Source organism: Epinephelus moara, chromosome 23, assembly GCF_006386435.1.
Source record: "Epinephelus moara isolate mb chromosome 23, YSFRI_EMoa_1.0, whole genome shotgun sequence".
Classification (NCBI taxonomy): Eukaryota; Metazoa; Chordata; class Actinopteri; order Perciformes; family Serranidae; genus Epinephelus; species Epinephelus moara.
The window spans coordinates 13,885,148-13,907,989 of record NC_065528.1 but is presented as its reverse complement, the minus strand read 5'-3'; the positions used below and the strand labels follow the sequence as shown (position 1 = coordinate 13,907,989).

Here is a 22,842-nt window from a genome sequence, read left to right as displayed (position 1 = left end):
ACTAGTAGTTTCTCCTCTACACCCAGAATGACATTAGCTGGTTTAAGCTGGACACTGCTGTTTTTGACACTGCTGTGCGCTATTAAAAGACTGATACATATGATATTTGAGAGTGCTGACATTTTGATTTATTAAGCTGGACACCAACTGAGCTTCCAGTTCAATCAGCTTGATACCAACTACATTACAGATCATAAAACCTCTTACAGTAAATTTAGATACATTTCTGTTACCCTTTGGTTTCAGACAAATATTTCCTATTCCTATTTTATTCTATTCTATTCTATTCTATTCTATTCTATTCTTACACTGGCCAAAGCTGTTTTGTTTATTTGTTTTTAACAGCAAGGGTATGTGTCCAACCTTTGCTGCAATGTAGTAGTTACCAGTATTAACTCAAGTCATATAAATCATTTTATGTCCATCTTGTGCAGGTAAATACAGGTATTATGCCATTATCAATGTCCAAATGGATCATATTTTTGATTCTACAGACTTACCAAATTGGACCAAAATAGTTCTTCATTTGTCACTTTAGCATTAGCAGGCAATGCCGTTAAATATTAACTTAGATTATGGACTTCACCTTGGCCTCTGCCATTCTTGCCAGGTTCTCCTCAGGAACACCCCTTTCTCTCAAGGCTGAGAGAAACTGGTTCATGGTGATCTGTAGGATTCAGCAGTAAATGTAGTCACACTTGTTAGCAGCTGCAACAAAGTTGTTCAACTCTTGTCTGCTGGCCCTTATACAAAAGAGTCATAGTTCTTCTGATTATTTAATAGCCACATTTTGAGTTGACCATTGTAATGCTGTGCCACAAACCATAATAATAAACACGACACATATCAAAGCACTATTAAATGAATTAATAAACGTTTAATTACGTTTCACATTGCATCAGTGCATATTTGGGAGCTTCTTTTGTGTTTTGCATCTGGAATAAATCACTGCCTTGCAGTCGCTTTAGTTTACTCCTGTGTTCTTCATTATTGGTTATTGGCTATTTGTGTTAATTGTTACCTCCCCCTCCCCTAGGCCTTTAAGGGGTCGTAACAGGCACATACAGCGCGTTCTCGCCACTGAAGAGGGCACTAAGTTCTGCGTGTTTTCGAGGGCACTTTAGACATGTTTATATGTTATACAAATGGCACATTATATAGCCTTAAAACTTACTAACTAGACAGACTACTCAATTTAGTTTGTAGTTAAGATCAGCATCCACGAGAACTGTGTGGATTCATCGTTGGACTGTGAAGAACACACATGGATGTATGAAGGAAATAAATCCCTGGGGGGGTCTGGGGGTCCTCCCCCAGAATATTTTCAATTAAGTAGATGCCATTTCCTGTATTCTAGTGCATTTTGAAACCATATTAGCACCAGATAATCCAAACTGGTTCTGTCATGTTTTAACCAGCCAAGAGGGCAGTTTAGTGTGTTTTTTCCACCCAAGAAGGCAGTTTAGTGTATTTTGCCAATCAGGAGGGCACTTTAGCACGCGTTCTGGCTCCCAAGAGGGTACGTTAGCGTGCATTTTGGCTCCTAAGAGGGTACTTTAGCACGCGTTCTGGCTCCAAAGAGGGCACTTTAGCATGCGTTTTGGCTCCCAGGAGGGCACTTTAGTAAGCGTTTTTCAACAATTGCCCCATAGTACCATACTGCCATGTGATTGGTTGGCAGGATTCACTGGGGGTAATACTGCTGGCCTGATGGGTAGCACTGAGCCTGAAAAAGATTCTATTAAAACTTGATAATCATAGGCAGTAGCTCAGTCCATAGGGACTTGGGTTGGGAACCGGAGGGTCGCCTGTTCGAGTCCCCATCCGGACCAAAAAATATGGAGCGTGGACTGGTGGCTGGAGAGGTGCCTGGGCGCTGCCGAGGTGCCCTTGAGCAAGGCACCGAACCCCCCAACCGCTCGGGGCGCCTCACCAAGGGCAGCCCCCTCACTCTGACATCTCTCCACTTTGTGCATGTATAGGTCCTGTTTGTGCATGTGTGTGTCTTTCAGACCTGTGTGTAATTGACAAGCAAGAGTGAAAACATTGAAATTCCCCTCAGGTGGATTAATAAAGTGAATAAACTTAAACTTAAACTTAGTTTACCCTGGGAGGCACATACGGACAGATGTGGTGAAATTATCATGTTTACTGTCTTTTATGTATTTTTGTTTGTATGTTTCGTGCTGTTTAAGCAGCAGTACCCTGTCTCTAATCCAAATTTCTCCCAAGGGAGACAAATAAATGGACTTTGACTTCTGACTTTGACTTTGATCAGTGTATATTCATGTAACTGATAACATTAGAGAATACATTAACCAAGACATTCTTGTATTTAGTGTCGATATCTAAATATGCATTATAAAGCAGTGATCAATTTCACATGACGTAAAACTGCATTAAAAAATCATCCACATACAGGTCACCGCCATGGAGCACTTTTATGTCCCTAACAATGTGAAAATCAAGCCTACGCCCTTGCCCTGATTTCTCTAACACTCCCTGATTTCTCTAACACTCCCTGATTTCTCTAACACTCCCTTATCACACACTGCTGCTGAGTGTTTACAGTCTCTCCTGCTGCTGATTGGCTGCTGTGGTCACATGATTTCAGAGAATCGTCTCAGAGAAAGTGAACCTTAACAGGACAGACTGAGCTCAGAGCTGCTGTGACTGCTGACACCTCAACAGATGAGAGTCATCATCATCATCGCACACTGTCTCTCTAACACTCCCTGATGTCTCTAACACTCCCTGATGTTTCTCCAACACTCCCTGATGTCTCCAACACTCCCTGATGTTTCTTTAACACTCCCTGATGTCTCTAACACTCACTGATGTTTCTCTAACACTCCCTGATGTCTCTAACACTCCCTGATGTCTCCAACACTCCCTGATGTCTCTCTAACACTCCCTGATGTCTCTAACACTCCCTGATGTCTCTCTAAAACTCCCTGCTACACTGCTGCTGAGTGTTTACAGTCTCTGCTGCTGCTGATTGGCTGCTGTGGTCACATGATTTCAGAGAATGTCTCAGATTCTGTGAAACCCTTGTATACAGTCTGTGGTGATGTCCTCATCCTATTGAGGAGACTGATTTTCACTGTTTCACTTTCTGTTTTTTGCCTTTAAAAGTTCCTCTCAGCACGAGTCTCTCCACTGCTCCTCCTCAGACAATCACAACACATCAGCTGAAGAGAACCCACTCTCACTTCACACTGTAAATGACAAAAATTATCATATGGTCAATGTTATTTTGGCAGCTGTTTTCAATTTAGTTTTAGTCATCACATGAATTACATGAAAAGGTATATTTTAGTCATTTCTGTCTTCTTTAGTTTTAGTTTTTGGTAAAGAATTTTGGTGAAACATATTAGTTACTAATACATAACATATGTATTAGTGGTTAATAAGATCTGTATTAAGTATCATCACACGTGTATTTGCTCAATTTCTTACTCTTACTGAAATAATGATTTATTCTTTGTAAATCACAACTAGTTGGTCATGGTATTAAGTTACTGGGTCTAATCCTGAGGCTACACCGAGTGCGGACACGGAATTCAATTGCTTTTAATAGAATTGAATTCTGGCAGCATATGCTCCGTGTCCGCAAGGCTGAAATCATGCACCCGGTGTAGCCTCTGGGTAAGTAGAGAGATTCTACATTCCTTACACACTGTCTGAAAAATAGAGACAAGACAATGTATTACAAGGCAATTCTGATCTAGATATTAGTAACTTCAGATCAAGACCAACTAATTGCTTCTTAAGGATTTACCAAGGAATAATAAATGAATTCAATTTTCAGTAAGATAAGAAATTGTTGAATACATATACACATTTGTAATGATGCTAAATAAACACATTGTTGATCAGTAATACATGCACATATTATTTGTGTATTATTGGCGAACATGTCTTACCCCAAATAGTGTTACAAGAATTTTTAGTTGTTATGTATGTCCTTCATATATATGTTCCTTTATTTCAATTAGGCTAATACTGGTATAAGGAATTGATATCAAAGTCATATGTTTTAATTATCAAGTGGTGAATCCATTTGGATGATGTAAATAGTCTATCAGATGCAGCTCAATACACCAAACTTGCTTGAGAATAGCCAGGTACATGTCTAATACAATAAAGTGTATTTTTTTGTCCGATAATTTACCACTAGCAATCTAGTCCAAAAAATGGATCAATGGCAATGGATCAATGAAAACAAAACATAACTTCCAGTTTAGTTTTTAGTCACTAAGATCCATATCAAACTTATTTTCAGCTCATTATCATCATGGGAAAAAATGTAGACGAATACTTTTCGTTAAAATTTTAGACGACGGCCCTGACCATGGCCCAACTGGCCGTGGCACAACTGGCTGGGGCAACTGCACAATACGCCGGCGACCTGGGTTCGGGTTCAAGTCCCGCCCCGTGGTCCTTTCCGGATCCCGTCCCAACTCTCCATCCCACTCGCTTCCTGTCATTCTATACTGTCCTATCTGATTAAAGGTATAAAAAGCCCCCCAAAAATATACTTTAAAAAAAAAATTAGACGACTGAGTCTAATGGAGAATTAGATGGCACTGGAGCTAGCACTATAGCTGTCCTACTTCCCATATCTACTTCTCATATCCAGCAAACCAGCTGTTTGTCATTTTAAACGCATTTTTAACAGATAAGATTGTCACTAAACACAAGTTTTAGATTTTTTTTACAGTGGCGGCTGTGCTCCAGCTTGTTTAAAATCAACAATCCGTTATTAATGATAGACTAATCAGTGCAACAGACAAGTGAAAACACATAATATAATATTCTTACACATTTAACAAAAACATACCGACATTTTTAATGACTAAAAGCAGGAATTATAACCTACATAGGTCCTACTGTAATTGGATCAGAATATTTCTGATTTGTGTAGAAACTGATAATCACAATGACAATCATTAACACTAGAACCGCCACGATGGTCTGACAGACCGTTGGGGTTTTTATAATGCACATAACTCTGTTTAGATAAAACCTACAAGCTTCTCTTCCTATGACTTTTCCTAAAAATGTGTCTTGTATGTTTTCTGAAGCCTATAAGTTACAAAAATGTAACACACTAGACCCCTGAGCATTTATACCTCCGCTCCACACAGACCGCTGCTGAAAATTATACATTTTGATCCATACAGGTGGCTATACATATTGTAAAACTCTGTAAAAGTACACCAAAGCATACAATTTTGATTCCAAATATATATTTGAAAACAAAACCATTCATATGGTCAATAAAAAAAACATTTTGTTAATAAGAAAAATGAATGTAATCTCAACAGTGACCGCGCCAGGTGGTGGGACTGCGGCTGAACCGCTTCCAATGTTCATTCATTCATTCAATCGCGTGTTCAATGTGTGTGTGTGTGTGTGTGTGTGTGTGTGTGTGTGTGTGTGTGTGTGTGTCCATCTTCAACAACTCCGCTGGTTTTGGTGTCTCTGCCCCCCTCTCTCTCTCTCTGTTTGCGTGTGTATAGCGAGAAGCCACTCATATCACGTGAAACAGCGGAATCGCAGCCGACAAGACCAAACACTTGTCGGTATAGCCTAATGTTTTCACAGCGAAAAAAAAGATAAAATTACACTAAAATGATGTACAACAGAGCTTTCATACAGCTTTGCACACACATTACTCTTGGATGGATTACTCGCGAATGCAGGCTCGCACAGAAATGCCACGCATATCACATGAAAGCGCAGGCCCAGAGCTTTCCAGTGATACCACACACATCATTGTGCTGGCATCCCATCATGCTATAAATACAGATTAATTGTCGACAAAATAAAAACCTGACGAATTTTTTTACAATCCATTATACAGATCTTGTTATCAGTCACTTCATATAGTGAGGAATAATATTATTACTATTTTTCTATGATCTTAGATGTAAATATTGCATGTTTCTTTCAGATAAAACACATTTTTGACTTGTGAATGAGTCAATGGAATTTCTTGCAATAATGAAAAAATACTGGCAATCATGTCCGCCTGGCACAAACCACATGTTTTGGACAACTGTGAAGTGACAGAATGTCCCACCATCATGGTTCTCATATTGCCAGATTCCAGAGAGTCTCCCCTCTTCATATATGGCAGAATATGTCTTCTTCCAACTTGCTATGGTGAGATACATGTAAAAATGTAAGAATTTAGTAACACAGATTCTTCATTGATATATAAATTAATATAAAATACAGGCACATAGAAGAACATGGGATGATGGCAAATCTGGATAGCCCAGATTGTCCTTAAAAAAACAACATATAGCATGTGTATGTAGCCATTATAGTGACTGTGATATCAGCTTAAAAGTAAAGGCAGTAAAAATTCCCCAAAAAGGCCTAGGGCCCATAGGGTTAAACAGTGATATTAAAAGAAAGGTGAGAAATTATTTTCAGCCCCAAAACTATTTTATCTTAAGTGTTTTGTTTTTTTAAATCCACACTTGAATGTTGGGCATTTTCAAGAAACTATGTAGTTTTCTTAAAAATCAACTGGAAGAGTAATGTCATGTGCTTGCAGAAGATTTCTACTCAGTCATTCTAATAAAACCATAATGAGCTTGTTTTCTTCACATAGAGGATAACTATGGCCAGCAAGCAAGGGCAAGAAATATTGAAAACAAAAACCGTGACTGTGAAAATCTCCGGAAACTTTTATGAGACAGGGGAGAGTGGGGTAGACAGCCACAGAATTGGTCCTATGTATTTTGTATTATTTGTATTTTTAATATATTTTTATATTTTAAGTCTCAATTTGCACTCCATGCCCTGATATTTGTATTTGTATCAATAAAGATCAACATTTTCCCCAATTTCTTTTTCATTTCTTTCATGAAGGGGTTCTTGTTTAATGTATATGATTTAATTAATCAAAATTAAAAAATTAACCCTTAGATACTAGTTGTGTCAAAAGAATTACTTCGTAATGACCCTTAAAACAACAGAGACCGGAGCCGAAATATCAAAGTTTAACAGAATTTATTTTCTTGTACAAGAAGGAGCATTTCACAGTGCAACACACAAGATGAGGTTACAGAGAAAAGGCACCGCGAGGAGCATCAACTGCAAGTTTTTATACAGCATAGGTGGGCGTTGAGGTTCAACCGTTTCAGTCCTCCTTATCTACCAAGTACAGATTTCATAGATAATGTCATAGCCGTTTCAGTTCCTTTCCTAATTTATCAAGTACAGTCTTCATAGATAACAGCAGTCTTCAGTTGGTGTGATACCCTGTCACACTGCCCTCCAGATGACATGCTCCCGACCCTCGGTTTCTCCCACTTCCTCTTACAGATATAGTACTGAACTTCCCTTAACCTTAACTGAGGAGTCTGCTGATGTTACAGTGTTGCAGTACGAAACAGGAACAGTTCTTCACGACTTGCACAAAATAATAGCATGAATAAACAGTGTGATCACAATTTTTATAATAAGTTGTGATCATATACCACTAACTGTTTTTTTGAAAGATACACTATAATTCAATATTCTAAAAGCAAAATTGACTTTGATTATTATTTGTATCATCGGTTGACCCAAGTAGAAGAAGAAATGATTTTGCACTTGTCCTGTGCATTTGACCCTAACTATGTAAGAGCAGTGGTGCTATGGCACCAGAGAGTCTATGACCCTCTGCGCTGTAATCAGCACAAATTATGTCCCCATGTGATAAAATCCCCCATCCCCCATGATTTTTTTTTTTTACAATTTGAGCACTGCTAACACTCCCTTATCATACACTGCTGCTGAGCGTTTACAGTCTCTGCTGCTGCTGATTGGCTGCTGTGGTCACATGATTTCAGAGAATCGTCTCAGAGAAAGTGAACCATAACAGGACAGACTGAGCTCAGAGCTGCTGTGACTGCTGACACTTCAACAGGTAAGAGTCATCATCATCATCATCATCATCACACACTGTCTCTCTAACACTCCCTGATGTCTCTCTAAAACTCCCTGCTACACTGCTGCTGAGTGTTTACAGTCTCTGCTGCTGCTGATTGGCTGCTGTGGTCACATGATTTCAGAGAATCGTCTCAGACTCTGTGAAACCTTTTTATACAGTCTATGGTGATGTCCTCATCCTATTGGAGGAGACTGATGTTCACTGTTTCACTTTCTGTTTTTTGCCTTTAAAAGTTCCTCTCAGCACGAGTCTCTCCACTGCTCCTCCTCAGACGATCAGAACACATCAGCTGAAGAGAACCCACTCTCACTTCACACTGTAAGTGACAAAAATTATCATATGGTCAGTGTTATTTTGGCAGCTGTTTTCAATTTAGATTTAGTCATTACATGAATTACATGAAAAGTCATATTTTAGTCATTTCTGTCTTCTTTAGTTTTAGTTTTTGGTAAAGAATTTTGGTGAAACATAGTTACTAATACATAACTATGTATTAGTGGTTAATAAGGTCTGTATTAAGTATCATCACACGTGTATTTTATGGGGTGCTGTTTGTAAAGTGGGTCACGCTGAAAATAACATCAACATTTTGCCACATTTAGCTTCAAACAATGTTTAAAAAAGTGTTGTAAATTTTTAAACATCACCTTTTACCGCATTTACAGCAATATTTGTTAACTTAGAAATATATTAAATAGTTAAATCTAAATATTAAATGTGGCACTTAAATGTTAAATCTAAATATTAAATCTAAATCTAAATGTTAAATCTAAATGCTAAATCTAAATCTAAATATTGAATCTAAATCTAAATCTGAATGATAAATCTAAATCTTAATGTTAAATCTAAATGCTAAATCTAAATCTAAATGTTAAATCTAAATCTAAATGCTAAATCTAAATGTTAAATCTAAATCTAAATGTTAAATCTAAATGCTAAATCTAAATCTAAATCTAAATGTTAAATCTAAATGCTAAATCTAAACGTTAAATCTAAATCTAAATGTTATCTTAAATCTAAATGTTCTGGGTGAAACTAAATATTCAGCTAATATGCAAATTCACACTGCCGGTCACCTGGAAGTACCAAAATAAAAGCTCAAGATGGTCAGACTGTATTTATAGAATCAAATAACGAATTAAAACCAACTTATCGGGGGAAATGAACACTTGAACATACATTAGCGTGATAATAACTACCTAAAATAACAAAAAACACATTTGGAGAAATTTTATTTGATGTGTACTTTGAGTTGTTGAGTTTAGCTATATATATATATGTATATATATATATATATGTGTGTGTGTATATATCACATTTTTCACGTCACTGTATCACCGTTTAGACTAATCTGATGTTTGTAAAGTCTATAAACACAATGATTGAACAAACATTACTATTTCTGTGTGCACGTTTTGTAATTAATAACATGGTTATCGTAGATTAGCTGGGCTAACCGTTAGCTGTTAGCCCCGTTAGCGGTGTCTGTAATGACTCATTAACTCAATAAACGGTCTTTGAAAAAAATATTTTTTCCAGCGGATGTCTTAGTTACAACATAATTGAGCTAACTGGAGTAGTTTCATATCATATCCGACAACGGGAGGCTTTAAACAGGTGACGTCCTGATGTTAGCTTTGCTGCTGCTGTTAGCTGTCCCTGTCAGCTGCAGCCACTGATGCTTTCTAGACATCGTGATTTCCCAAAACTGAATAAATACCACACATAGCAACACAAAACTGCTTTGCTAGCTCAATCATGTTGTAACTAAGACATCCGCTGGAATTTTTTTTTTTTTTCACGGACCGTTTAGTTATTGAGTCATTACAGACACCGCTAACCGGGCTAACAGCTAATGGTTAGCCCAGCTAATCTACGATAACCATGTTATTAATTACAAAACGTGCACACAGAAATAGTAATGTTTGTTAAATCACTGTGTTTATAGACTTTACAAACATCAGATTAGTCTACAGGGTGATATAGTGACGTGAAAAATGTGAGATATTCATATATATATACGTAGCTAAAGTCTGCTGGTTTTCTACCCGGAAGTATTTGTTAACAACAAGGCGATTCCCTCCGAAGGGACACTAACAACTCAAAGTACACGTCAAATAAAATTTCTCCAAACATGTTTCTTGTTATTTTAGGTAGTTATTATCACGCTAATGTATGTTCAAGTGTTCATTTCCCCCGATAAGTTGGTTTTAATTCGTTATTTGATTCTATAAACACAGTCTGACCATCTCGAGCTTTTATTTTGGTACTTCCGGTGACCGGCAGTGTGAATTTGCATATTAGCTAAATATTTAGTTTCACCCAGAACATTTAGATTTAATATTTAACATTTAGATTTAGATTTAGCATTTAGATTTAGATTTAGATTTAATATTTAGATTTAACATTTAGATTTAGATTTCGCATTAGATTTAACATTTAGATTTAGATTTAGATTTAATATTTAGATTGAACACTTAGATTTAGATTTAGCTAAACTCTGACTCTGCTGGTTTTCTACCCGGAAGTATTTGTAAACAAGGCGATTCCCTAGGGACACTTAACAACTCAAAGTACATGTCAAATAAAATTTCTGCAAACATGGTTTTTGTTATTTTAGGTTGTTATTATCACGCTAATGTATGTTCAAGTGTTCATTTTCCCCAATAAGTTGGTTTTAATTCGTTATATGATTCTATGAAGGTGTATCATGAAAGACTCCACCATGGCACCATTTCTGCCTTCACAGCCCAGGGCTAGATTCAAAGACACACATAGTCACACAAGAGGAGTCATCTCCTCAAGACTGCAGGAAACATGACTATCTTGAGTCTATCTTTGTTGATCTTGTTGTTATTTCTAACTACGGAGAGATCTAAAGGCAACCTTAGAAAAGACAGAGAAGGATTTCGTTTTTGCATTTTTTAGTCGTGAAGAAAACATTTAGCCTGTAAAACCACACATTCCAAGGATTTATTTGCAGGGTTAATAAAAAATATCTATATTTTTTACATTACACATGACTGTACCACTTCCTTTAGCACTTTGTTTTCTTACTCAAAGGATTTTTAGGGGTGTCTGGTATGGCAACTAAATCAAATATGGCATCAAGCCAAACTTTGCTATCCTCTTCCCCTGAGTCTAATGGAGATAGGACAGCACTGGAGCTAGCACTATAGCTGTCCTACTTCCCATATCCAGCAGCATCTTAAGGTCCAGTTATAGTCGGCGGTGGTGAGCGGCTAGCGGTGAGGAAGTTCTCATTGGCTGTTATCCAAGACATTTCCCACCAAATTAGATTCATTTGTTGCATGCAACTTCGTGTCATGATATTGGTACCTCATTGATGGGGTACCATATCTATGAGTTTTGGTGTGTCCATCCTCCTAATCTTGATGAACAGATCCCCCCTGACTTGTATTAGTAATAGAAATTGTATTTTAGCATTTGTTTGTGTTTTGTCAAAGCACTTGCATGACATCTTCTATATCTGCTTCATTGAACAGCACAGACCATGGAAATTGCTAAGGCCACTCAGAGTCTCACCACTGCAGCAGATATGCGAGAGACCACCAAGATGCTAATGCAACCTAATGCAAACTGGGAAGAGTACCTGACTCCTGCCCCCCTCTCCATCGCCATCATGGGGGAGCTTGTCTTCATCTCCTCATGTGATGACTTCTCCATCAACAAGAACCCCCCAAAGAATGGCTACAAGTACATACAATACCCACACTCGTTCCGGGCCTGCCTCATGCAAGTCTGTAACTCAGGCTGGCATGCATTCAATGAGGCCCACAAGAATATGGATCAGATCCGCATTCACACAGCCACAGTTCCTGATTACATGAAGCAAGTAGTCAAGGTCCTTTTCAATGCACCTGATGAAGTTATTGACAAGCTCCTACCAAATCAGCTGGAAAACATTCGCACCATTGCAGATGAGTGTGTGATACTGGCAGACAGTGTTGAAAAGAAGTACACCAATGTCATCGAGTTAATCCAGGAACTGTTGGAGGCCTGTGTCAATGCTGAACACTTTTATGGAGAAGAGCTGGAGAAGGTGAAGATGAAGCTTAAGGAAACTGAAATACGGGAGAAGACCGCCAGTGAGCTTAAAGAACGGTCCAAGAAAGCAATGGAGGCCATGGAAAAGCAAGTAAGTGAAGCACAAGAAAGCTACAAGGAAGCAATGGACTCTCTTCCCTCCGGATGGGAAATGATTGGAATGGATCTGGTTGAAGGACTTTCAAAGGCAATGACAGGACTTCTTAATGGAGTCGTTAACCTGGTAAGTGCTCCAATAAAAACAGCCTGCGGTTCAGCAGAAACAGCCTCAGACACATACCATCACATCAAATCGAAAAATGAAAACGAAGATGTGCTCTCAGTCTGCTGTAAATCTCCAGAGATTCTTTCCATTGTGGAAAGTCTTACACAATATTTGAAGGAAGGAAAAATAGCCTGGCAGGACCTATATGATCAGAAAGCACAATCCATAAAGTCAGACTGGTCCAAAGATCAATTCAGAAGAATCTCTGAGTCCTTGATGAGGATGGAAGGGAGCAAACTTCAGAAACGTGCTCTGGAACTTTGTGAAATGGGTATTAAGATCTGTGAAGAACTGGCCACATATAAACCTGGTGAAAATTGGGTTGACAAGAAAGAAGCAAAGCTCATAGAGAAACTGAACAAACTGGATGAACAATCCCGCATCTTTGACATCAAATGCAAAAAAAAATTGGGCTCTCCAGCTTTTGCTCCTACATCACCAATGATGAACAAAGCACAGAGCAACACAGGAGGTCAGTCTACCAGTCAGAGAGCAGCAGATAACGCTCGTTTCAAAATTGAGCAGAGCCGAGAACAACTTAAGGAATCACGGGAAGCCTATGAGAAGGTTGCGGAGAAAATGGAGCAGAATCAGAAGGAGCTGACTGAGATCTTGGTTGAAATGCAGAACTGTAAGATCAAGGAGATTAACTTTGACACCACCATCAAGATGCTGTTCAAGGGTCTCGATGCCATGGGCAGAGTCAAAGAGCAGTGGGAGAAGATGGTGCGCTTCTTCCAGATGATCTCTAACATCGTCAAATGCAGCCTCGGCAAGACACTGAATTCTTTTGTCTCAACAGCTGGTGATACAAAGAAACTCAGTTACAACCATAAACTATTTGTAAAAGACATGCTGTACAACCAGGCGTTCCAAGCCTCCAATGTTGCCAGTCTGGTCCACATGATCTCAGGGACCTACACTGAAGTGTCCAGCAAGTACTTGATGGACAGAGTGAGCAGTTTGGGCAAGCTCATGGCCATGGATAAGGAGAAGCCAGAATTCCTTAACGAGCGTATGAATCTGCAACGGTCTTGCGCAGCAGCGCAGGAGGGCATCCTTCAGCTGGTCCTCAAGAACAAGAGGGAGTTTGAGAGGAAGACAGATGACAGGATGGCAAAAATAGAGAATGGTCTGAAAGCAATTCTGCCAGCTGCCTCACCCCAGGAGACTGAGAGAATCAAACAAATAGTTCAAGCTGGGTACGGTGAAGAAGAAGAGAATTACTACTAGAACAAAATTCCTACCAGTTATGAAATTGTCACCTAATTCTGCTTGTCACCTATTTTTTTTCATTACTTTCATTTATCAATCATGCTTACAGATTTTGATTCTTTTATCATTACTGGTGATTTTAATATTCACATTGACAATCCTACAGACATCTCTTCTAAAGAGTGTAGTGTAAGAACAAGCTGTAACTGCAAAGAGTGAGTGAAGTAATAAATCAGTAGATATACACTGGCATAAGGTGATTATGTTTGAAATGCCTGTTGAAGTTAATATACTCGTTTACACATTGTTTTGTGTATTCACGTATTGTACTCACACACACATTTGGTCATATACGTGGGAACTAAAGTGGAAATGTGTACTTAGTGTTAATGTGTACTCAATGTTTTTGAGTTCAATGTGTACTCAGTGTTAATGTGTACTCAGTGTTAATGTGTACTCAAAGTTTTTGAGTTCAATGTGTACTCAGTGTTGATGTGTACTCAGTGTTTTTAAAAAATAGCGTGAGACCTGGCTCAAACACAATGGTGGGAAGGTTTGGGGCATTCCAGCCCAGGCTGATATGGCCTTAGTCTCACCACCAGACAATCAGAGATCTCCGCCTTCTGATAGTCTGGGGACACTCCTTTCTAAAGTGTGTTTAACACACCTTAGAAAGGAGTGTCCCCAGCCGGAAACAAAGCAACGCCTCTTGCATGTTTGAAAAGGACACGCCCTCCTGGAAATGTGCACTCCCCCTTTTCTCGTCCGCAAGGAAACAAACACACAGAGAGCTTGAAAATGGATGCCGAGAGATTTCACTCCGTTTTATCAAACGTGTGCTCAGTCCACAAGATTGTGGAAATGAAGGACTTACAGCCATTTTGTACCGCTACACATGTTTCTAGTCGGACTATGTTTACGAGCACAAGAGTTCAGAGAGCCACCGAAGGACCGCCCTGCGGATTTACTATTGGTTCTGCAACGCAGGGAGTTTTTTTAAACTCTGAAACTGTATCCACCCATCTAAACACAAAATCAGGGAGAAAGAAATCAGTCTTTAGTTAAGCAAAGCGTTTAAAGACTGACTTGTGAGTCTAATATGGCCTTAGCCTTGGACACCAGTATGACTCATACCCAGGTGACTCAAAAAAAATACACCATTAAGATTGGACTCAACCAAAGGCAAAAACATGCCACCATTGTGTTTGGGCTCAAGTGGGCAGGATTAAAGGAAAAAGGTGGAGATTCAGCAGAATCTGGGCGCCAATGTGACAGGGTGTCACTCCAATGGAAGGACTGAAGACGGTTGTTATCTATGAAGTCTGTACTTGATAGATTAGGAAAGGAACTGAAACGGTTGAACTCCAACGCCCACCTATGCTGTATAAAAACTTGCAGTTGATGCTCCTCAGGGAGCCTTTTCTCTGTAACCTCATCTTGTGTGTTGCACTCCTTATTGTACAAGAAAATAAATTCTGTTAAACTTTGATATTTCGGCTCCGGTCTCTGTTGCTTTAAGGGTCATTACGAAGAGATTCTTTTGACACCAGTCCAACCTAAAGAGTTGAAGGCAAGGTCGGGAGCCCCCAGGCCCAGCTTCAGGCACCGATTTCTGCTTCATCAAGAGCTCACTGTTTAGTTTGACATGTTTAATCTGTATATTGACAACTCCACTCACATCAAAGGTCACACTCCAGATCTAGTTATCAGTAAGGGTCTCTGTATTTCTTCAGTTAATGTTATAGACTTAGCACTATCTGATCATTTTTGTTATTATTCTTTGATGGACTGGCCTCTCCAATTAGCCAAACTCAATCTAAAACTGTCCCTAAGAGGTATATTAATGAGAATACCTGCAGTCTTTTTATGGAAGCCATGGCTGTTACACCATGCATAACAACTCAGGGTGTGGAGGACCATCTAAGTCTGTTTAACTCCAATATTCTCAGGGTATTTGACTCTGTAGAACAAATAAAATATTCACAGACACTGTGATAATAACATATGAATGAATTTCAAATGAAAAAGAGAAAAAAAAGCTAGGGACATGCAGCTACCCCAAAATATTATTGATTCAGATTTAGATTCAGATAACTTTATTGATCCCATGTCAGGCAATTCATTTGTAGCATACTCATCCCAAGCATCAACCACAACAACATACAATTTCCTATGTTATGCACAGTCCAGTAAAACAGACTACTAGGTCATTATGCACATTGAATGGCCCAAGTTTAAAAAAACATATAGATAAAAATATTTAAAAAAAAAAAGTAAAAAATATTGTTACATCCAATATTATAAGAATGTGTAGCCTATTATTTTTGTTTTTTGATTCATGGAGAAAGTTTTTTCAGTATTTTAAATACAAAATTACTCCACTCAAAAGTATTTTCAAATCGAATCAAATCAAATCAAATCAAATCAAAACAACTTTATTTGTCCCAAAGGGCAATTCAGTTTGATAGTTCACCAGGCCCTACAGGTATCCATGCATACAATCATAGATCCACAGCAGCAATTAGTTGTCAGTGAGGCCCGTAGGCAGCCTCCTGTGTCTCCCACAGAGAACACACAAGAAATACACAGCACTACCAGTCGTAAGTCTAATGATACAACAAAAGACATAGTGTGCACACATGTACTCCGAAATACACAAGACAATAAGTCGGTGATTCATCAAGACATGAAGTACACAAGAATACGCAGCAATAATACACAAGACAATAATAACTCTGATGAACATCAAAGACAGAGTGTAGTACACCGCGATAAATACAAAAGACAATCATAAGATCTGATGATACATCATAAAAAACATAGTGCACCCAAGTACACAAGCTAAGAATCCCTCAAGTCACTTCCATAGACTTTTATCAAGGTTTAAAAGTCTGATAGCAGACGGGATAAAAGATCTATAGTAGTGGTTAGTTTTCCTAGATGGAGCTTTAAAGCGACGCCCTGAGGGCATAAGTGAAAACTCAGTGGACAGAAGATGGTCATGCTGAGCAATCATTCCCTTTGCTTTTTTGACCACACGTTTGTTCCAAAGGGAACTCAGATGTTCCTGCTTCACACCAATTATCTTGGAACAGACCTTCACAATACCATTCAGGCAATTTTTATCTGTTACGCTCAGGGTGTTAAACCAACAAATGAACGAAAAGGTCAGAAGGCTTTCAATAAAGGACTTGTAAAACAAACACTGAATGTTTTTGCTAACATTGAAGGAGTTCAACTTCCTAAGTAGATAAATCCTCTATTGACCCTTCTTTGCAATGATGTTTGTATTCACATGAAATTTTAGCTGGGAATCAAATACTGTTCCCAAGTATTTATATGAATCAACAATCTCCACCTCCTTGCCATGAATGAAGTTAACAACAGGCTTGATATGATTCTTGCCAAAGTCAATGATTAGCTCCTCAGTTTTAGACAGAGAGTTATAGTCACACCAACTGATAAAGGCTGGAAGAGCACTGCCGTGACCTTTTGTTAGAAATTACACTTGCTTTTTATCGGCCTTATCAAATACAAATTACAAAATACTCAAATGTAATTGAAATACGTATTTTAAATACAAGTAATAGAATTACTGCCCATCCCTGCCGGATGTATTATGTGTTTGGGTTGTCTATACATAGAGACGTTGACTGTCTCGTCATTGTGAACAAAATTTCTTAAAAACGCCTTGAGGAAATGTCTACAGATTTGGCACTCATTAGTTTTTGGTGGTCATAGGTCAAAGGTCAAGGTCAGTGTGACCTTGTGTCAGTTTCATTCTCATGAACATGATATCTCAAGAACACCTAGAGGTAATTTCTTTAAATTTAACACAAATGTCCACAGTTTATATCCCAAAAGGTCAAAGGTCAGTGTCACGGTGACATCATCGTGTTCGGCATAAAACACTTTTCTGGCCATTGTTCAGCGTCATATCTCAGGAACGGAAGGGAACACATTTAGTCACATACTTAATTGGTGACACTAATCCACCTTGAATTGTAAGTAATTCTAGTTTTACACCAGTGTTGTCGGCCAAAAGTACTTTACTTGGCCCAGTCGCCAGAGGAAAATGTTGGCATTGTACATTTCTGCAAACCACAAATATGTTACCTTGCATGTTTCATACATATCATATCAACGATTCTGAAGTGACTTAGTATATGAGCTGACTTTTGTCATCACAAGGTGGAGTGACAACTGGGCAAAACGCCTGCCAAGTTGCAGACCACTGCAGACAAAGGTTTACAACTAACAAACATGGAAACTGGTTGTGTTTTAGCGAGTCATTGCTGTGTTTTCAGCGGCTTTTTAGGCTCCAGTATATGAACTGACTTTTGTCATCACAAGGTGGAGGGGATGATGTGGCGACTAAGCAAGACCCCTGCCAGGTTGCGGACCACTGTATACAATGGTTTACAACCAACAAACATCGAAACTGGTTGTGTTTAAGTGAGTCATTGCTGTGTTTTCAGCAGCTTTTTAGGCTCCAAACGTTGTTTTGAAGGGACCTGTCTGTGTTTTTCCGCCAAGACAGTGGCACAAAGAGTAAACATTATCTTACAGAGACATTGCTACATTTCCTGCCGGGAATGTGCCCCTAAAATATGATCTTTTCCTAACCATAAATAAGTAAGTTTAGGGCCTGAACCTAGCCATAAAGTTTCAACGTAATTGCTACATTTAATGTGCAAATTTGACATATCCATGAATTTGCAGAAACGTACAATGCCATCTTTTTTGTGGCGACTGCGTTGCCACTCAATATGTAAGTGGGAGAGCAGTCTTTGCAAAACAAAGAAAGTGAACTACTACTAGTCTGTTGATATTCAACATTTTTCTTTTTGTCAGTGTCAAATGTGTATTAATCCGCAGTTGAAAATAGTCCCCACTAAATGCATTATTTTCTCTTATCTTAATTTTTGTTAGGAACCACAGTGCCCAGCTGTTTTAGGACAGCACTGAACCACTTCTAAAGATTTTGTTGTCAGTGAAATTATTAAGAGACAAAATAACATGTTGTTGTTTTAGGTGTTCATGTTAATGTTCATGTTAACAATGAGAAAAATACAGAATAACAACAGCCTTGTGACAGATGTTCCACAGTAAACAGCTTTGTGTTTTTCAGAACCACTTTCTCCATATTCAAAGTTAAAGGTGTTGTTTGTAACTCTGCAAAAAGATAATTGATGAGTCTCATTCCCCGGTTGTCAAATACCAATGCTTCGGGTTGGTCGTCTTTCGGTGGAAAACACCTGCCATTTATATGTAGTGTAAATGTGAGCAGTGTGTTATACAAGAGACAGGAACAAACAAAACACTTTCACAGTGTCCTAAGAACAGAAAATTATTTATTCTCTTCACAGTTATGAAACACAAGTCTATTCTTTTTTTAAATTTAAACCTGAACTGCAGCTGCAGTAATTAAAGTCACGTCTTTTGTAATGAGATTCTCACTGTGCTGTCAGATCATACCTGTGAATCCATGTGTTCCCCTCCTCCTCCTCCTCCTCCTCCTCTTGATCCTCTCCTTCTGCTCCATCTTCTCCCTTCCCAATTATTTTCTCCTCATGCAACTTTTGTATAACCTCGGGGAATGATTAAGTCTCAAACTCTGATTACACTTTAGAAAACAAATCTATCTCTTTCTGTGTTGTCCTGTCGTCACCTTCAGCTCCAGAAAACAAATGTCTTTTTATTGAAGCTCCTAATAAATTGCTCTCTGATGGGCCTCTGATGCTCGTACAAGTTAAAGTGTGGGAGAGAAGTTTGCATGTGTGTGGGCAAAGAGACAGTGTAAAGGACAGAGAGGGCAGAGAACATATTGTCACTATAAATAATACACATATAACAGAACAGTGCTGCCCATCTTACAGTATATGAAAGTTTATTATCGACAAAACTATTAAGTACGCACACAGTGAATTTAAGATATAATCTGCAAAACTACAACCTGAAGCCCTGAAAGCATTTATCTTATAAATTCGTGACTTAAATCTCAGAATATTTCTAAGGTTATTCAAAGAAATTTATGACTTTATAATCTCAGGGAATTTTATGACTTTAATCTTGACGATTCTAAGATACTCCCCTCCCTTGGATCTTATTTTTTTTAACCTGTCCCTTAAACAATCTTATTTTGCAAAAGAGAGTCCTGTGTTCTCCTTTGATTAAAATCAGAGACCAAAAGGTGAGAAATTCCAATTTTATATCTACATAGATGAAGATTTTGTGTCATACCTACATGCCTACAACACAAGACTTCTAACAACAACCCACATTAAGCTTAAAGGTACACCATGCAGGAACTGTGGTTACGTTTTGTAAACATTCAGATTTGGCCCCTCCTCCCTACACTGCTTGTATGTACACTGTAAAATATTTGACTGCATATTCATAGTAAGCTACTGGTTGCATTAATTTCACAGTGAATTACTGTCATTTTTACAGTAAACTGTTGTGAAATGACAGCTGCATACTGTGACATCACAGTAGTTACGCCTGCATATTACTGTTCCACGTCCAGACGTCCAGACGTTGGTTGTTGACATTCTGGGACACCGTGTCAAGTTCTGCCTGTTACGTGCATTGTCTTCTTTCAAAATACACTTCTGTTTTCACAGGAAATTTATCCTTAACGTACAGTCTCTTTCAAAATAAAAGCACTATGTCGGTACAGCAACACAAATTGACAGTTTGTTTTCCTCCAACAACTTACGCATGTGGTTAGGTTCAGGAAAACAGAACAGCCTTGGCTTTATAATTTTACTGGACACAAACACCATTCTCCCGAGTGAAAGTCAGTGTTTGTGGGACCCATCCACCACCCCTTCCTCCCGCTCTACTTGGACTTTCGCCACCTTAACTTTCGTTCTTGTCCCACCGCGTGTCCCCCCCGACACTGCTGGTAAACTATAATGGTGAATGGCCATGTATCAAGCTAACATTAAAGGACAGCTTTTTCCTTGGTGTCTGACACCACAAGTCACTGCCCAAGTGCTGGATTTTGACAACTTCAGAGTGAGACCTGGTTGCATTTAGCAATATGTTCCCAAAGAATTTCTGTATTTATTTACACAACTAGAAATACAGACAGAAACAATAGACAGGGGGTCCACATGACAGATGAGATGGGAAGATTCCCATGCTACTGACTAGCAAGTGCTTATGTTATCAGATTACTCGAGACAGTCATATGTTTACAGAGCTGGTCATGTGAGACTAATACTGTAAATTAACAACATAACACCACATTAATTACATCTAGCTTTGATGATATCTAACACGCTGACATGAGTTGTCAGTGTTTTTAGGCACGTCCATATTTAAGAACACCTTAAGTTGAGTTTATCACAGCTTTCAGAAAAGTCAGAGGTGTAATTATGATTTGGATGTGGATGTGAACACTGTTTATGTGTCAGAAATTCATACTCCGATATGACATGAATGTAGCATTAGCCTGCCAGCTGACACAGAACGACACACCACCAGCCACTGACAGGAAAAGGAACATTTCTAAAATGTTTTTCATCCCCTAATTATTTTCAACAGTACATAAAAATACACTGATAGTATTTTTGACTGAAGAAACAGATTGTGTTTTCAGTTTGACTTGAGTCTGGGACTGTTTACTTCTCAAATATGCTTTCGAATTCCTCAAAATGTTTGTCTGAGTCAGCCATTTTAGCAGTTTTTCTCAAAATGCAGTCAGTGATTATTCAGATATTCTGCTTTACACAAGGACGGGGTTATCCTGACAGACATAAAAATCTATGAGTAATGGTAGTGCCTCTCTCTCAAGCTGTACTTTAAAATAAAAAATCCAGAGCAAAGTGGTGAGAAAAGACTAATATTCTGTACTTTCATCATCCCCCAAAGTAAAAATCAATGAGGTGCTGGAAAGGCAAAGAGAGAGTCAGGGAGCCAGGATACAAAAAAATGAAAAAAGAAAAAAGAAATTACTCACTCCTATATATTTCAAGCAGCTCCCACCCTGAACACAACCTGAACACAGCACATACAGTATCTCCTTCACGCCAGCTCCAAGTGTCTGAATAGTGTAATCAACATTTGTATAATCATCCCAGTTTGACTTTATTAAAGTCTACTGTGAGCTGGCCTCACGCTGCTTCATGTAATTAGAATCTCATAGCCATACAGGTTACACTGAGAGCAATCATTCTTTACACAGTAAAGAAGAGTACTCCAAATTACTATGATGTCAGATCCTGCTAATTTTCTTCTTTGTTGGTCTTTATCTAGCTCTAATTTCATTTCATTTTAAAGCACCCCTGTTTGTTCCAGTTGAAAGTGGCTGATTATTTGAATAGTGTGAAAATAAAACAATTTTCTAAGGCCAGCTTGACATGAACAATTTGTTTTTGGTTTTCCACAGGCAGGAAGTTTTTTTCTGTGTTACTCAGCTGTGACAGCATCATTTAGAATTCAGTGATGAATTTATACCCAGTTTGATTGATTCACTTCTTATAAAAGTGTTCACTTTGTTCATAGGAATACCCAGTTTTGTCTTATAGCTCCCTCTAGTGGCTGATGAGTTGAGTCAGCACATTTTATGGAGCAACACCCTTTGTATTCTGTAAAGTTTTGTGCATACACTGTATTATTTGCTGTCATCAGGGGGGAAGGGAAGCAACATAAAACCAGGCGTTTTAGGTACAATTAAACATCGTCACCTCACAGCAAGAGGGTTCCCGGTTCAAATCCAGGGTGAAGGGCTCGAAATCAGGGTGGGGGAGCCCTTCTGTGCAGAATTTGCACCTTCTCCCAGTGTCAGCGTGGGTACTCCAGCTTCCTCCCACAGTCCGAAGAGATGCAGGTTAACTGGTGACTGGTAAATTGTCCGTAGGTGTGAATGTGAGCATGAATGGTTGTCTGTCTCTATGTGTCAGCCCTGTGATAGTCTGGTGACCTGTCCAGGGTGTACCCCGCCTCTCGCCCAATGGCAGCTGGGATAGGCTCCAGCCCACCTGCGACCCTCAAGAGGATAAGCGGTTACGGAAATGGATGGATAGTTTCTCAGCATCTGAGACTGAAATACTTACAAAAACAAGACTTCCAGGCGCCCTAACTGTCAAGCTGACTAGGCATTTGAAGCTTTTGGGTCCCGAGCTGCACCCTCTGAATTGGAGAGCCGGGCTGGATGCTGCTTCACTCAAGATCCTGACACATCAGCCTGAGGAACACCAACGCCTTTGCAGCTGGACCACACATCCCAATCAGCATGACTCACAACTACAAGAAGGGTTAATGTGGAGTAGGAGTTGGCTGTTAACATTCACTGAAAGTGCTCTTTAAATAAACTTGACCTGAGACTTCA

The 22,842-nt window shown here is 38.9% G+C and overlaps 1 protein-coding gene across 2 annotated transcripts; it reads left to right on the top strand.

The window, feature by feature from the left end:
* Positions 1 to 3,181: 3,181 nt before the first annotated feature.
* LOC126385045 (uncharacterized) lies at positions 3,182 to 14,991 on the top strand. 2 transcript variants are annotated; one of them, XM_050036552.1, is made up of 3 exons: positions 7,803 to 7,930; positions 8,188 to 8,272; positions 11,461 to 14,991. In XM_050036552.1, the coding sequence occupies exon 3, from the start codon at positions 11,469 to 11,471 to the stop codon at positions 13,518 to 13,520; it is 2,052 nt and encodes a 683-aa protein (XP_049892509.1). In that variant the 5' UTR covers positions 7,803 to 7,930; positions 8,188 to 8,272; positions 11,461 to 11,468; the 3' UTR covers positions 13,521 to 14,991. The 2 variants fall into 2 exon arrangements, with proteins under 2 accessions (XP_049892510.1, XP_049892509.1); XM_050036553.1 differs by lacking the exons at positions 7,803 to 7,930; positions 8,188 to 8,272 and adding an exon at positions 3,182 to 3,220.
* The last annotated feature ends 7,851 nt before the right edge of the window (positions 14,992 to 22,842 follow it).